This window comes from Heteronotia binoei, chromosome 17, assembly GCF_032191835.1.
Source record: "Heteronotia binoei isolate CCM8104 ecotype False Entrance Well chromosome 17, APGP_CSIRO_Hbin_v1, whole genome shotgun sequence".
Classification (NCBI taxonomy): domain Eukaryota; kingdom Metazoa; phylum Chordata; class Lepidosauria; order Squamata; family Gekkonidae; genus Heteronotia; species Heteronotia binoei.
The window spans coordinates 50,059,480-50,073,961 of NC_083239.1; the positions used below are offsets into that span (position 1 = coordinate 50,059,480).

General features: G+C 47.3%; 1 protein-coding gene across 1 annotated transcript in view; it reads left to right on the forward strand.

Annotated features, from left to right (window-relative positions):
* Positions 1–14,482, forward strand: part of RYR1 (ryanodine receptor 1) — a 271,145-nt gene that overhangs the window by 102,159 nt on the left and 154,504 nt on the right. Inside the window, exons 27-33 of the mRNA XM_060257511.1 lie at positions 821–1,026; positions 1,169–1,343; positions 2,600–2,808; positions 7,327–7,709; positions 9,825–9,957; positions 12,288–12,448; positions 13,729–13,894. Of these exons, the coding sequence (XP_060113494.1) occupies positions 821–1,026; positions 1,169–1,343; positions 2,600–2,808; positions 7,327–7,709; positions 9,825–9,957; positions 12,288–12,448; positions 13,729–13,894 (1,433 nt within the window). The remainder of the gene's footprint in view (positions 1–820; positions 1,027–1,168; positions 1,344–2,599; positions 2,809–7,326; positions 7,710–9,824; positions 9,958–12,287; positions 12,449–13,728; positions 13,895–14,482) is intronic.

The following is a 14,482-nucleotide window of genomic DNA, read 5'->3' on the forward strand; positions in this document are numbered from 1 at the left end:
CCTTACACGGTCTGGGACCAACATACCCGCGGGACTGTCTCTTTCCATGTATGCCCAGGAGGTCGTTACGTTTGGCCTCCCAACGTCTGTTGGCCGTCCCCAGCCCAAGAGACGCCCACCTCGCCTCAACTAGGGCCCGGGCTTTTCCAGTCCTGGCCCCGACCTGGTGGAATCAGCTCCCTATTGAGATCCGGGCCCTACCTGGCTTATTAGCCTTCCGTAGGGCCTGTAAAACGGAGCTGTTCCGCCAGGCTTTTAGCTGAGGCTGCGGGCGTCTGTTCTTGATCTGGTTGGCCTCCCCGGCCAGCACTGTCATCTGTGCTAGGAACTGGAATAAAAACTGCCATCCCTATGAGATATCATGATGTGAAATGGCTAGGCTGGGCAATATGCGATGTCATGGTAATTTGAGTGCTGTTGAACTGTCTGTTTATAAAATGCTTTAATTGTATTTAATTGTTTTATTATATGTTGTACTCCGCCCTGAGCCCTATGGGGAATGGGCAGAATAGAAATTTACTAAAATAAATAAAAATAAAGTCTGCACAGCCGATCAAATCCCCATTGGCTAATCAGAAGCCTTGCTGAGTGAGTCTTACTTGGCCCCACCCACTTTCTGAAAACGCATGGAAGGTACCAGGAAAGGTGTTGGCAGGTAACATGACACTCCTGACGGGGACCCCAGCTCTGTATATTGTGGTTGCTCTGAATGTGGAATTTGGTTTTACTGAGAATGGACTGCATTCGACGATGAGTAAGGCCCGTCTGTGAAGAAGCCCACTGTTTCACTTCTGCCTCTTTCTGGATTCTCTGGACACAGCTGGTCAAGATCAGACCAAAGTCCGATCAGAGAAGGTCCGCATCTTCCGCGCTGAGCAATTCTATGCAATTAAGTCAGGCAAGTGGTACTTCGAGTTCGAGGCGGTTACCACCGGAGAGATGCGTGTGGGGTGGGCAAGACCCAACGTCCGGCCCGACGTGGAACTTGGAGCAGATGAGTTGTCCTACGTTTTCAACGGGCACCGGGTGAGTTGGGGAAAACTAGCTCACATCTCCTAAATCTTTCCTCCCCACCCATTCTACCACGTTTTCCAATGTTCCTGACCCCGTGTGCTTCCCCTTTTTAGTGCCCGTGGGTTGATCGCTCCGCTTCTCTCCCCCCCTCCAGGGCCAGCGCTGGCACATAGGCAGTGAGCCGTTCGGTCGCCCCTGGCAGCCGGGCGATGTGGTTGGCTGCATGATAGACCTTGTCGACCAGAACATCATGTTCACCCTCAATGGAGAGATGCTGATCAGTGACTCGGGGTCAGAGCTGGCCTTCAAAGAAATCGAGATCGGAGATGGTAAGTTCAAGACCCTGGGTTTTCTTCCTTGTTCATTAAGTGTGGGAGGGGTAAGCTTGAATAAGGGAAAGCAGGAGTTGGAATGGATGGGTCCCTTTACCTAAGCGACTAGAGTCAGGAAATAAGGATTTAGGACTCTGAGGAGATTTCTCTAATTGTTGTGTTCGCTGATGTGAGTTTGAGATGACCAGTGAGAAGTCTTGAGAGATAGGATGCAAGAGATTGCTTGCGGTTTGAGAGCCAGTTTGGTGTAGCGGGTAAGTGCGCGGTCTCTTACCTGGGTTAAGTGCGTGGACTCTTATCTGGGTTAAGTGCGCGGACTCTTATCTGGGTTAAGTGCTGGACTCTTATCTGGGAGAACCAGGTTTGATTCTTCACTCCTCCACTTGCAGCTTCTGGAATGGCCTTGGGTCAGCCATAACTCTCGTGGGAGTTGTCCCTGAAAGGGCAGCTTGTGGGAGAGCTCTCTCAGCCCCACCCACCTCACAGTTGTCCGTTGTGGGGGGGGAAAGTAAAGGAGATTGTAAGCCGCTCTGAGACTCTTGAGATTCAGAGTATAGGGTGGGATATAAATCCAATATCTTCTTCTTCTTCCTCCTCCTCTTTCTCTTCCAGTTTGGTGTAGTGGTGAAGTGTGCGGACTCTTATCTGGGAGAACCGGATTTGATTCCTCACTCCTCCACTTGCACCTGCTGGAATGGCCTTGGGTCAGCCATAGCTCTAGCAGAGGTTGTCCTTGAAAGGGCAGACTCTTATCTGGGAGAACTGGGTTTGATTCCCCACTCCTCCACTTGCAGCTGCTGGAATGGTCTTGGGTCAGCCATAGCTCTAGCAGAGGTTGTCCTTGAAAGGGCAGACTCTTCTCTGGGAAAACTGGGTTTGATTCCCCACTGCTCCACTTGCAGCTGCTGGAATGGCCTTGGGTCAGCCATAGCTCTCGTAGGAGTTGTCCTTGAAAGGGCAGCTGCTGTAAGAGCTCTCTCAGCCCCACCCACCTCACAGGGTGTCTGTTGTGAGGAGGGAAGGTAAAGGAGATTGTAAGCCACTCTGAGACGCTTGAAATTCAGAGTATAGGGCGGGATGTAAATCCAATATCTTCTTGCTACCTGTTTGGGGAGGATATCTGAAGGGCGAAACATGAGCATCAGGAACCCACATTCCTTCTTTCTGGTATTCCAGGGAAGCGTGGGCTTGTTGGAGTGGTGGAAAGAACCAAGAACCCTGTTTTTTTAATCCTCTCCCTCCATCCCTCGCAGGCTTCATCCCGGTTTGCAGCCTGGGCCTATCCCAGGTTGGGCGGCTCAACTTAGGGCAGGACGTCAGCAGCCTCCGCTACTTCACCATCTGCGGCCTGCAGGAAGGCTTTGAGCCCTTCGCCATCAACATGAAGCGGGACATCACCATGTGGTTCAGCAAGAGCCTGCCTCAATTTGCCCCGGTGCCTGCGGAACACACTCATTACGAGGTAGATGCAGGAGAGCTGCTTGGATACCGAGTCACGGGAGAGCAGTTGGAGTGGGGCATGTTTGGGGGTGGGCTAAGCCACAGAGAACAGTTGTCAAGAATTGAGAGCCTGACTCTCACACACTAGGGTGGCCAACCTCTAGGTAAGGCCTGGAGATCTCTCGAAAATACAACTGGTCTTCAGGTGACAGAGATCAGGTGCCCTAGAACAGGGGTCCCCAACCCCCTGTCTAGGGGGTCCGTGGTCTGTTAGCAACCAGGCTATGAGTTGCATAATTATTTCATTAAATATTACTTTGTAGTAGTAGCATATATCATGCCCTCCACTTCGATAATAATAATAATAATACATTGGATTTATATCATGCCCTCCACTCCGAATCTCAGTCTCAGAACAGCTCACGATCGCCTTTACTTTCCTCCCCCACAACAGACATACTGTGAGGTTTGATGCCCCACTCCTCCCCTACATGCGGCCAGCTAGGTGACCTTGGGTCAGTCACAGCTCTCTCAGAGCTCTCTCAGCCCCACCTACCTCACAGAATGTGTGTTGTGGGGAAGAAGAAGAAAGATTTGTACCCTGCCCTTCTCTTTGAATCAGAGACTCAGAGCGGCTTACATCTTCTCCCCCCACAACAGTCACCCTGTGAGGTGGGTGGGGCTGAGAGGGCTCTTACAGCAGCTGCCCTTTCAAGGACAACTCCTGCGAGAGCTATGGCTGACCCGAGGCCATTCTAGCAGCTGCAAGTGGAGGAGTGGGGAGTCAAACCCGGTTCTCCCAGATAAGAGTCTGCCCTTTCAAGGACAACCTCTGCCAGAGCTATGGCTGACTCAAGGCCATTCCAGCAGGTGCAAGTGGAGGAGTGGGGAATCAAACCCGGTTCTCCCAGATAAGAGTCTGCCCTTTCAAGGACAACCTCTGCCAGAGCTATGGCTGACCCAAGGCCATTCCAGCAGCTGTAAGTGGAGGAGTGGGGAATCAAACCCGGTTCTCCCAGATAAGAGTCTGCCCTTTCAAGGACAACCTCTGCCAGAGCTATGGCTGACCAAAGGCCATTCCAGCAGGTGCAAGTGGAGGAATGGGGAATCAAACCCAGTTCTCCCAGATAAAAGTCCGCGCACTTCACCACAACACCAAACTAATAGAGATGAAGTGCACAATTATATCATCCGGAAACCATGCCCCCCCAATCCGTGGAAAAATTGTCTTCCACAAAACCGGTCCCTGGTGCCAAAAAGGCTGGGGACCACTACCCTAGAGAAAATGACTGCTTTGTAGGGTGGACTCTGGGGCAGAGTTAGAGATGTAAAATTTCTGGAAGAAATTTTTGAAAAATTAAAAAAAAATGCTACGTTAGCACTTCTTTTGTCTTTTCCAGATTGAACGTCATTCTGTTACTTTAGCAGCATAAAATGTGAATTTTTAAAAATCCAGAAGTAACAATTATTCATATTTCCTCTCCACAGTATTATATGAAAATAAAAAAACTCATTCTCATAAAAAGAATTGAAGGGGAGGAAGTGTATAGAAGGGAGGGGAGGACTTGCTTGTCCTCAGTGCACAGAAATTAGAATAATCAGATACCATACATATTTTTTAGAAATGATTTGGAAAATATTTGAACACCTTGTCTTAAAATATTTTCTTCATCATGTTAAAATAAAACGTTCCATGATCAGTTTTTTTCCTTTTCTTTTTTTTTTCAATTTTTCGGGAAAAAACAAAAAAGACTTCAGGAAAAAAAACGGGGAAAAAGCAGTTTTTCCCCGAATTTTTCCAGCATTGATAGAGAGTTCAGCATTTTTTAACCTTTAAACAGATATAGTTAAAATGTAGAAAGAGTCTTGCTTAATTTTTTCCCATAATCTGAGGAAGGGCTTAAACGCGCTTTGAGTATTGTTCTGAGTTATGTATAAAATAAAATCATGCCACATTTCAAAGAAGTCTTCAGTTGTTCTGATTTGGTTTGTTAATTTTTCAGCCATAGCTATCAGCCATAGCTCAGTAACCCAAAACTGTAATGTTAATACTTGTACAGATTTCCAACTTTTGGCTGTTGTTTTACGAGCCCTCATTAACATACATACAATTAATCCTTTAGATGACACTTTCTCATTTTATTTCTCCCATAATGTTAATAGAGCCAAAGCTGGTGTAGCACAAATGGTTTGATGTGTAATCTTCACCATCTCTACAACAATTTTCTCCCAAAACTGTGACACTACTGGGCATGACCTTCACATATGAATATAATCACCTTGCTGATTACAATTTTTCCAGCATTTTTTATTTGTATTCCCTATCCTTGAAATACTGTTATATCCTAGCTTCCCTCCCAAGACAGGCAGGATATAAATCGAATAAACCTAACCTAAACCTAATTGTTTATGTGGGGGAGAAGTCTTTGTGAGGGAAAACTGATAGGTAATTTTCCTCCTGTGCTACACAGTGGCCAAACTGAGTTGCCAATTATGTAGAAAAAAATAATTTGTATAGTTGATATATAGGCTTGCTGAACGTTCTTTTAGGCCCCACGCCGGAACGTCTCTTTTTAACCCTGGCTTTTAATTAGGGGTTTCATCATAGCAACCTTTTAATTGTCTGCTTCCATTTTATGGGTAGTTTTAATGCTGTTTTATGTCCAGTGACTTGCTTTTCACATTGTTTCATTGTTATCAACTGCTCCAGGTAGGAAACTGAAGAGAGGGTATAGAAATATCCAAAATAAATAGGAGGGAAGGAGGCTTTGGGTTGTAAGCAGAGAGTATGAGATGGGGAGAGAAATATGTGGGAGCAGTTTGAGAGGAAGCCAGAGGAATTGTGTAGAAGAGGATCAGGACTTCAGTGCTGCCAACCTCCAGGGTATAATACCAAAGAGTCCACCTTCCAAAACAGATGTTTTCTCCAAATGAGCTGATCTCTGTTGCCTGGAGATCAGCTCTTCAGCTATTACATGGAGTTTGGCAACCTTAACACAATTGGGAGCAACCAGGTCTACTTAAAAAGGTAACAGACTGAGGGAGGCCCAGAAATGTTGGGACAGTCACTGAGATGAGGATCTGCTCACAGTTGAGGTGAGGACACAGGCAAAGAAAGAGACCCTTGTGGAAGTGAAGGTTTGATATCTGGAGCTGTTGTTTTCTCCCTCTGGGGAACATTTTCCACACTTAATTTGCCTTTTGTGCCTTCTAATGCTCCCCCTCAGTTTGTGCCACCTCATGGGTATCTCTTTCACCTCATGGGTATCTCGAACTCAATATTCAATTAAGAGAAGAGACAGTGAATTTGACTGTGTTGCAAAAGTTGGTATAAGCATTCCAGGTTCTATGTATGTAAGAGGATAAATGCTGGGTGTCTCCTTGGAGGGCACATACACATGGGATGCTTCAATTTAGTATTCTGAAATTGGAGGCCTTGAGAAGTTGGGAGGCCTTGTAGAAGTTGCATGACCAGAAGAATTAAAAAATATTTGGACCCATGAAAAAGGCTGGTTGTTTCTGAAATGGGCCGAGTAATTGTTGACTCTCTGTAGGGTCACATACCGAAGTATAACAGATGTTTGGGTCATTGTACAGCTTCCAGCATTAATTTGTGATATTTGAAGTATTATAACCAAAGGTGCCTTTGAGACTTGGTGGAGCATTTATAAATCACACAAATATATTGACTGTTTGTATATCTTCATTGAAATTTTTATTACATATACTGTTAACAGAAAATATGGGATATGGTTATCCGTCACAGTTATAATTAGGATTTTTCACTGTGGCATTGCAGGGAAAGTCATCTGCTACTACTGACTTTATCCAAAGGGTTTCCCAACATTCTTTGCTTATCTCAGAGAGTCCTGGGGTTGCCAGCCTCTAGGTGGTGGCTGGAGATCTCCTGGGCAACAGACGTCACCTGGAGAAAATGGCTGCTTTGGAAGGAAGACTTCATGGCATTATACCCCTTTTAATTCCCTCCCTTCCCCAAACCTTCTCAGGCTCTACCATAAAATCTTCAGGTATTCTCCAACCCAGAGTTGGCAACACTAGGTGGAATGCATAGTTCCAAAACTCCAGTTCCCATTTTATATCAGCTCTGTGTGTATATTAATAATAAGGAAAGATCTGGGCTTCTTTTAGTTTTTATCCTAAGTTCTGGGAAATGGAGGAGAGAGAACTAAAGGAGGGGATTTGGGTACCATCCCCAGTTCTGGAGTCCGGCAGACTTCAGACAGAAGTAAGAGCCATTGGTTTGTGTTCTTGCCTCTGTAGAGTCACAGACCTCCAGGTGATGACTGGTGATCTCTTGGGATTACAACTGATCTCCAGGCAATCGAGATCAGTTACCTCTGGAGAAAATGGCTGCTTTGGAAGGTGGACTCTGTGGCATTATACCCCATTGAAGCCCCTCCCCTCTCCATACCCTGCCCTTCTCAGCTGGCAACCCCACCTTATTCAAGATCATCAAGAGCAGAGAAAGGATCTCACCCTCACACCAGCCCTCACCTGTGCTTCTCCCTTTCCCTGGCAGGTGTCACGGATTGACGGCACCGTGGACAACCCTCCGTGCCTCAAGCTGACCCACCGGACTTTCGGGTCCCAGAACGCAGTGGTGGAGCTTCTCTTTCTGCGCCTCAGCATGCCCGTGGAGTTCCACGAGAAGTTCAAGATCACAGCGGGCACGACGCCTCTCACCCGCGCCCTCACCATCCCTGAAGACGATGTCAAGGATGTTGATCTCGACTCGGAGTTTGAGCAGCTGAAGAAAACTGCTAGCCGCAAAGAGGCCGAGGAGGCTGAGAAGGAGAAACAGGGCCCTCCTCCACCTGGCGCCCCAAGAGAACCCCCCAAGGAAACTCCCAAAGTGGAGAATGAAAAGGACTCCTCCACAGAAAAGAGCAAGACCAAACGAGGGTAAGTGGTGTGAGGGGGTAAAGTCTTCCTTCCTTCCTTCCTTCCTTCCTTCCTTCCTTCCTTCCTTCCTTCCTTCCTTCCTTCCTTCCTTCCTTCCTTCCTTCCTTCCTTCCTTCCTTCCTTCCTTCCTTCCTTCCTTCCTTCCTTCCTTCCTTCCTTCCTTCCTTCCTTCCTTCCTTCCTTCCTAAAATCTGTATTCCTCCCTGATAAGGGCTGCCAAGACAGCTAATGATTTTAAACATACATGATAAAATTCAGGGCTTTTTTTTTTTTGTAGCAGAACTCCTTTGCATATTAGGCCACACCTCCCTGTTGTAGCCAGTCCTCTTGGAGCTTACAGTAGGACCTGCACTAAGAGCTCTGTAAGCTCTTGGAGGATTGGCTACATCAGGGGTGTGTGGCCTAAGATACAAAGGAGTTCCTGCTACAAAAAAGGCCCTGATAAAATCACATTTAAAAAACTGTTAATATCAGTCAGTCAGTCACAGTCACATTTTATTTGTATCCCGCCCTCCCCGACCAAAGCGGCTCAGGGCGGCTAACAGCAAAAACTCAATACATACATTGTTCAATAAATAAGTTAACTACAATTAACATACATTGTACAATAAATAACAGTTAATTACAAATAATTAAAATCCATTAAAATTCTAAAACATTAATGCGTTAATCAGCCCTTCTCCCCAAGTCGCAACAGAGTTAAAATATATACATAACATAAAAAACATTGCCTAGAAAGGAGGCAACATTGAGGGAATGCGAAATGAAACAAAAAAATCTCCACAGCTGGCAGAAGATGACAACAGAAGGGGACAAATGAATTTCCCTGCGGAGAGAATTCCAGAGCTTTGGTGCCACAACAGAGAAGGCCGTTTACCAGCTTGCTACCTGCCTAATCTCAGAAGGCAGGGGCACCGAAAGCAGGGCCTCAGAAGATGACAATAGTCATTGGGCAGGTTCCTAAGGAATTAGGTAGTCCTTCATACAGGGGACCTTTTCTTCACAGGCGCTGGCCACAGTCTGGAAAAACTTCAGGCACCTTTGCAACTGAATAATATGATGTTGTGCTCAAACTGGAACGCACAGTTACATTTAAGCCACAGGGTCTGGGCGTGTTATTGAAGTATCATGTGATCTTCCCTGACACACATAGTCTTATATCAGCCCAGATGGCTTGAAAGGGCAGCTGCTGTGAGAGCCCTCTCAGCCCCACCCACCTCACAGTGTGTCTGTTGTGGGGGGAGAAGATGTAGGAGATTGTGAGCCTCTCTGAGTCTCTGATTCATAGAGAAGGGCAGGGTATAAATCTGCAGTCTTCTTCCACTTCTTCTCAGCCCCACCCACCTCACAGTGTGTCTGTTGTGGGGGGAGAAGATAAAGGAGATTGTAAGCCTCTCTGAGTCTCTTATTCCGAGAGAAGGGCAGGGTATAAATCTGCAGTCTTCTTCCACTTCTTCTCAGCCCCACCCACCTCACAGTGTGTCTGTTGTGGAGGGAGAAGATGTAGGAGATTGTGAGCCTCTTTGAGTCTCTGATTCATAGAGAAGGGCGGGGTATAAATCTGCAGTCTTCTTCCACTTCTTCTCAGCCCCACCCACCTCACAGTGTGTCTGTTGTGGGGGGAGAAGCTAAAGGAGATTGTAAGACTCTCTGAGTCTCTGATTCAGAGAGAAGGGTGGGGTACAAATCTGCAGTCTTCTTTTTCAATGGAGAGAAACCACTATGCTATAAGATATTCAAGGCTCAATTCCTATTTCTTTTTACTTGTTAATTAGCTCAGTCCCATGCGGTGTTCCCTCTAAGCTGAATTAGCGTGAGCCAGATCACAGATGTTTAGCCTCCAGCTCACACATTTTTGTCTTAGCTCAGGAAGGATGACCCCAGAGCACACTCATTGATGCAACAGCTCACAGCTTCAATGCCAGTCGCTCACAAAGTAGAATCTTTGCTTACAAAGACTGCGGCTTAGAAGGAACACTGGTCCCATGCATGGGATTTGCAAGACAGTCCCCCTGAGTTTATTGGTGCTTATCTCTAAAGAAGTGTTCCTAAAACATAAACATTTTGGACAGAGCACTTTCCAATCACATTTGCTCTTCCCTTCACCCTCCCCAGCTTCCTGTTCAAAGCCAAGAAGGCAACCACGTTTATCACCCCACCTCCCGTCGTGCCCACAATGCCTCGCCTGGAAGAGGAGGTGGTTCCAGATGACCGAGACGATCCCGAGATCATCATGAACACCACAACGGTAGCAGGAACTCGGTTGCGGGGGCGGGATCGTTCAAGAGAAGGGGGCGTTCCATCTCTACCATGGGATACTAGAAAGCAGGACCAAACTGAGGGGCCCTTTGGGGTGGCTCTGGTATCACAGCCCAATGTCTTATGTCCCAGTTGAAACCAGCGCAGAGAGGCCAAGGTCGTCCCCTCTTGTTGCCTCCTGGCTCTGGGATTAAGAGGCTTAGTGCCTCTGAATATGGAGCTTCCCCTCAGTCACCGTGGCTAGAAGCCATTGATAGGCTTCTCATCTATCAATCTATCTAATAAGAGAAGCCATGTTGGATCAGGCCAATGGCCCATCCAGTCCAACATTCTGTGTCACATAAGAGAAGCCATATTGGATCAGGCCAATGGCCTATCCAGTCCAACACTCTGTGTCACATAAGAGAAGCCATATTGGATCAGGCCAATGGCCCATCCAGTCCAACACTCTGTGTCACACAGTGGCCAAAAAAATACAGGTGCCCTCAGGAGGTTCATCAGTGGGGCCAGAATTCCAGAAGCCCTCCCACTGTTGCCCCAGAAGTAAGACATAAGAACGTAAGAGAAGCCATGTTGGATCAGGCCAGTGGCCCATCCTGTCTAACACTCTGTACATAAGAACATAAGAGAAGCCATGTTGGATCAGGTCAATGCCCATCCAGTGTAACATTCTGTGTCACACAGTGGCCAAAAAAAAACGCAGGTGCCCGCAGGAGGTCCACCAGTGGGGCCAGGACACTAGAAGCCTCCCACTGTCCCCTCCCCAAGCGCCAAGAATACAAAGCGTCACTGCCCCAGACATCTCCTTTTGAAGCTGTTTATTCCTGTGGCCATCATGACACCCTCTGGCAACAAATTCCACATTTGTATCACTCTCTGTGTAAAGTAGTGTTTCCTTTTTTCTGTCCTGAATCTACTGCCCATCAGCTTCATTGGATGCCCTCGAGTTCTTGTGTTTTGGGAGAGGGAGAAAAAATTTTTCTTTGTCAACTCTCTCTACCCATGCATAATTTTATAAACCTATCTTGTCCCCACCTTAGGCATCTCTTCTGAAAAGTCCCAGACACTTAGAGCGATTTCCCACTAGCCTTTCGCTGCTCTCACGTTCCCCTTCGCTGCAGGGGTTCTGTCGGATTTCACACTATCTGCCCCAGGGCTGCAACCAGCCTTGCCTTTTTCGTGCAGCAAACAGAAACTGGTTTTTAGAGGTTTCTGTTTGCCGTGGGAAAAAGGCGAAGCTGGTTGCAGCCCCAGGGCAGATAGTGTGAAATCCGACGGAACCCCCGCAGAGAAGAGGAGCATGAGAGCGCTATAGGGCTACTGGGAAATCGGTCTTAGACATTTCCTCATGCAAAAGGTGCTGCAACCCCCTAATCATCTTTGGCGCCTTTGCCTGTACTTTTTCCAGCTCTACAATATCCTGTTTGAAACATGGTGACCAGTATTCCAAATAAAGCTGCACCATATTTATGTACAGGGACATTACAATATTGCCTGTTTTATTCTCAGTTCATTTCCTAATAATCAGGGACAGTGCTTGGAGTAGGCCGACTAGGTGGCCGCCTAGGGCACCACAGGCCTAGGGCTGCCATGAGACACCCCCTCTCCCGCTGTGTCCGGCACCACTTTCTTCCCGACCTTGTGGAGGCTTCAAAGGTTGGGAAAAAGCAGGCCAGCTCTGAATGCGCTTGCTCCTTGCTCCCTCCCCCACCTTGCCAAAATTCCCCGCCCCTCGCCCCTTCACCACGCCCGCCAGCGTCAGCAAAGTCAAGTAAGGCGGCGTGGCAGCTAATGTGCTCAGGGCTCTGAGTGCACCTACTGTCTTCAACCTCGCCAAGGCTTCGGCAAGGTCAGGGGGTGGGGAGCGAGCACACTTAGTGCCAGCGGCTCTGAGCTCATCCGCTGTCTTCCCGCCCTTGCCGAGGTGGGGGGGGGGTTCCTGGCCTTGCGCAAAAAAGTATTTTTAAAAGGGGCGGAGGGGTGGGGGGCCGATTTCTGCCTGGGGCGCTGGAAAGGCCAGCTCCGGTTCTGCTAATAATCCCTTCAAAATTTACTTCTTCTCTTTTCCTGCGAGGAGAGTGTTATTCTCTTTGGCCCCTCCTCCTGAGGCAGCCATTTTGTATTTGGCTCCATCTCCTGTGGCAGCCATTTTAGAGTGGCATTCATAATCCCCTCCCAAAATCCCAAAGGTGCCCATGGACTCGAAAAGCCTGGAGACCCCCGCCTTAGAGAATCCTGGAGGCTTTGAAGCCATCCACGTTTATTATAATGATTTATTTCTTGCCTCTCTCTCTTTCTCTTTCCCTCCAACCTTTGTAGTATTACTATTCGGTCCGGATCTTCGCAGGCCAAGAGCCCACCTGCGTCTGGGTGGGCTGGGTCACGTCTGACTACCACCAACATGATGTGAATTTTGACCTCACCAAGGTGCGCAACGTCACCATCACCATGGGTGATGACAAGGGAAACATCCATGACAGGTAAGAGTGTTAGCCTGATCTGCAGTGCCTTGCAGTGCTGTTGAAAGGGGATTATGGGTAGGGTTACCAGATCTAAGTTGGGAAATACCTGGAGATTTGGGGGTGGAGCCTGAAGAGGGTGGGGTTTGGAGAGGGGAGGGATTGGGATATAATAGCCCTAGGGTCCACCTTCCAAAGCAGCCATTTTCTCCTGGGGAATCAGTAGCAATCCTAGAATATCTCCAGCCACCACTTGGAAGTTATGAGTAAACCAGAAAATGAGAATCTCTGTAGTAGGTAGCAAGAAAAAGCACAAGGCTTCTGTGATTACCAGCCTCAGTAATCGACAGATTCCAAATAAACTATGAACACTTATATAGTATATAATGAAAGTCAGCAAAAATCAATGCAATCATTTAAACAAAGCAGAACAGCTCAGAAGACCAAAACAGGAGCCAAGTTGCACCTTTAAGACCAACCAATTTTTATTCAGAACGTAAGCTTTCGTGTGCTCTCTAAGCACACTTCATCAGACGAGGAATCCGGCACAGTGAGATTGCACTGTGCCGGAATCCTCGTCTGATGAAGTGTGCTTAGAGAGCACACGAAAGCTTACGTTCTGAATAAAACTAAATTGGTCTTAAAGGTGTGACTTGACTCCTGTTTTATTCTACTACTTCAGACCAACACGGCTGCCTACTTGGATCCAGCTCAGAAGACCACCAGAAATAAAGTCCCAACTCATAAGCACTCCAATGCTATCTTGTCAAGAAATCCAATGGTGGGGTGAAAGAAGATGATGTCCCAGCAGTCCAAATTTGATTTGTGCAGCAACCAGCAGCCCAGTTATTGCAAAAAGGCTGTACTAATGTCCTTGTTTCACAGTTGCTTCTTCAAGCTTCATAAATCCATTTCAGATAACAGGTAAGAATGCCAAAAATTCTCTCTCAATTCACTTATAGCAAGTAAACGCATCGGATTTCTTGACAAGAAGATAGCATTGGAGTGCTTATGAGCTGGACTTTTTTCTGATTCCTGTGGCCATTCCTAAGTGTTGATAGTTTATTTGGAATTTGTCAGTTATAGAGGCTGGTGATCACGGAAGCCTTGTGCTTTTTCTTGCTACCACTTGGAAGCCGGCAACTGAATTGTAAGGATTATGTTGTAACTAAATGAAAATACAGGGAGACTGAGCAATGGCTGGAGATGGCCTGGTGGGGCCTGGAAGTTGGAGGGGAAACTTCATTCCCTGAGAAAATATGTCTCAGAGGGGTGTTTTCCGCCATCTGTCTCTTCGACAGCATCAAGCGAAGCAACTGCTACATGGTCTGGGGAGGGGATTTTGTCAGCAGTACCCAGCAGACTCGGGTCAGCACTGTGGACCTTGTGATTGGCTGCCTCGTTGACCTGGCGACGGGACTGATGACCTTCACAGCCAATGGGAAGGAAGTCAACACCTTCTTCCAGGTGAGTAGAGACGCCTTATTGATGGAAAGGCAGGACTGAGTCTCCCCGTCTTCAAGACCAGGAGTGAATGAAGGGATGCTGTTCGTATGCATCAGCCTGAAGTAGGGGTCTCATAAGAACATAAGAGAGGCCATGTTGGAACAGGCCAGTGGCCCATCCAGTCCAACACTCTGTGTCACACAGAAGCCAAAAAACCCAAGTGCCATCAGGAGGTCCACCAGTGGGGCTAGAAGCCCTCCCACTGTGCCCCCACCCAAGAACCAAGAATACAGAGCATCAATGCCCCAGACACAGAGTTCCAAAAATATGCTGTGACTAATAGCCACGGATGGACCTCTGTTTCATATGCTTATCCAATCCCCTCTTGAAGCTGTCTATGCTTGTAGCCGCCACCACCTCCTGTGACAGTGAATTCCACGTGTTAATCACCCTTTGGGTGAAGAAGTATTTCCTTTTATCAGTTCTAGCCCGACTGTTCAGCTTATGTTCTTATACTGTTTATAAAGCTTGAATCTACTCACATCTCACAATTTATGTCGCTAATCCAAAACCACACAGTTCATAACAATATAAAGTGCCACAATTATT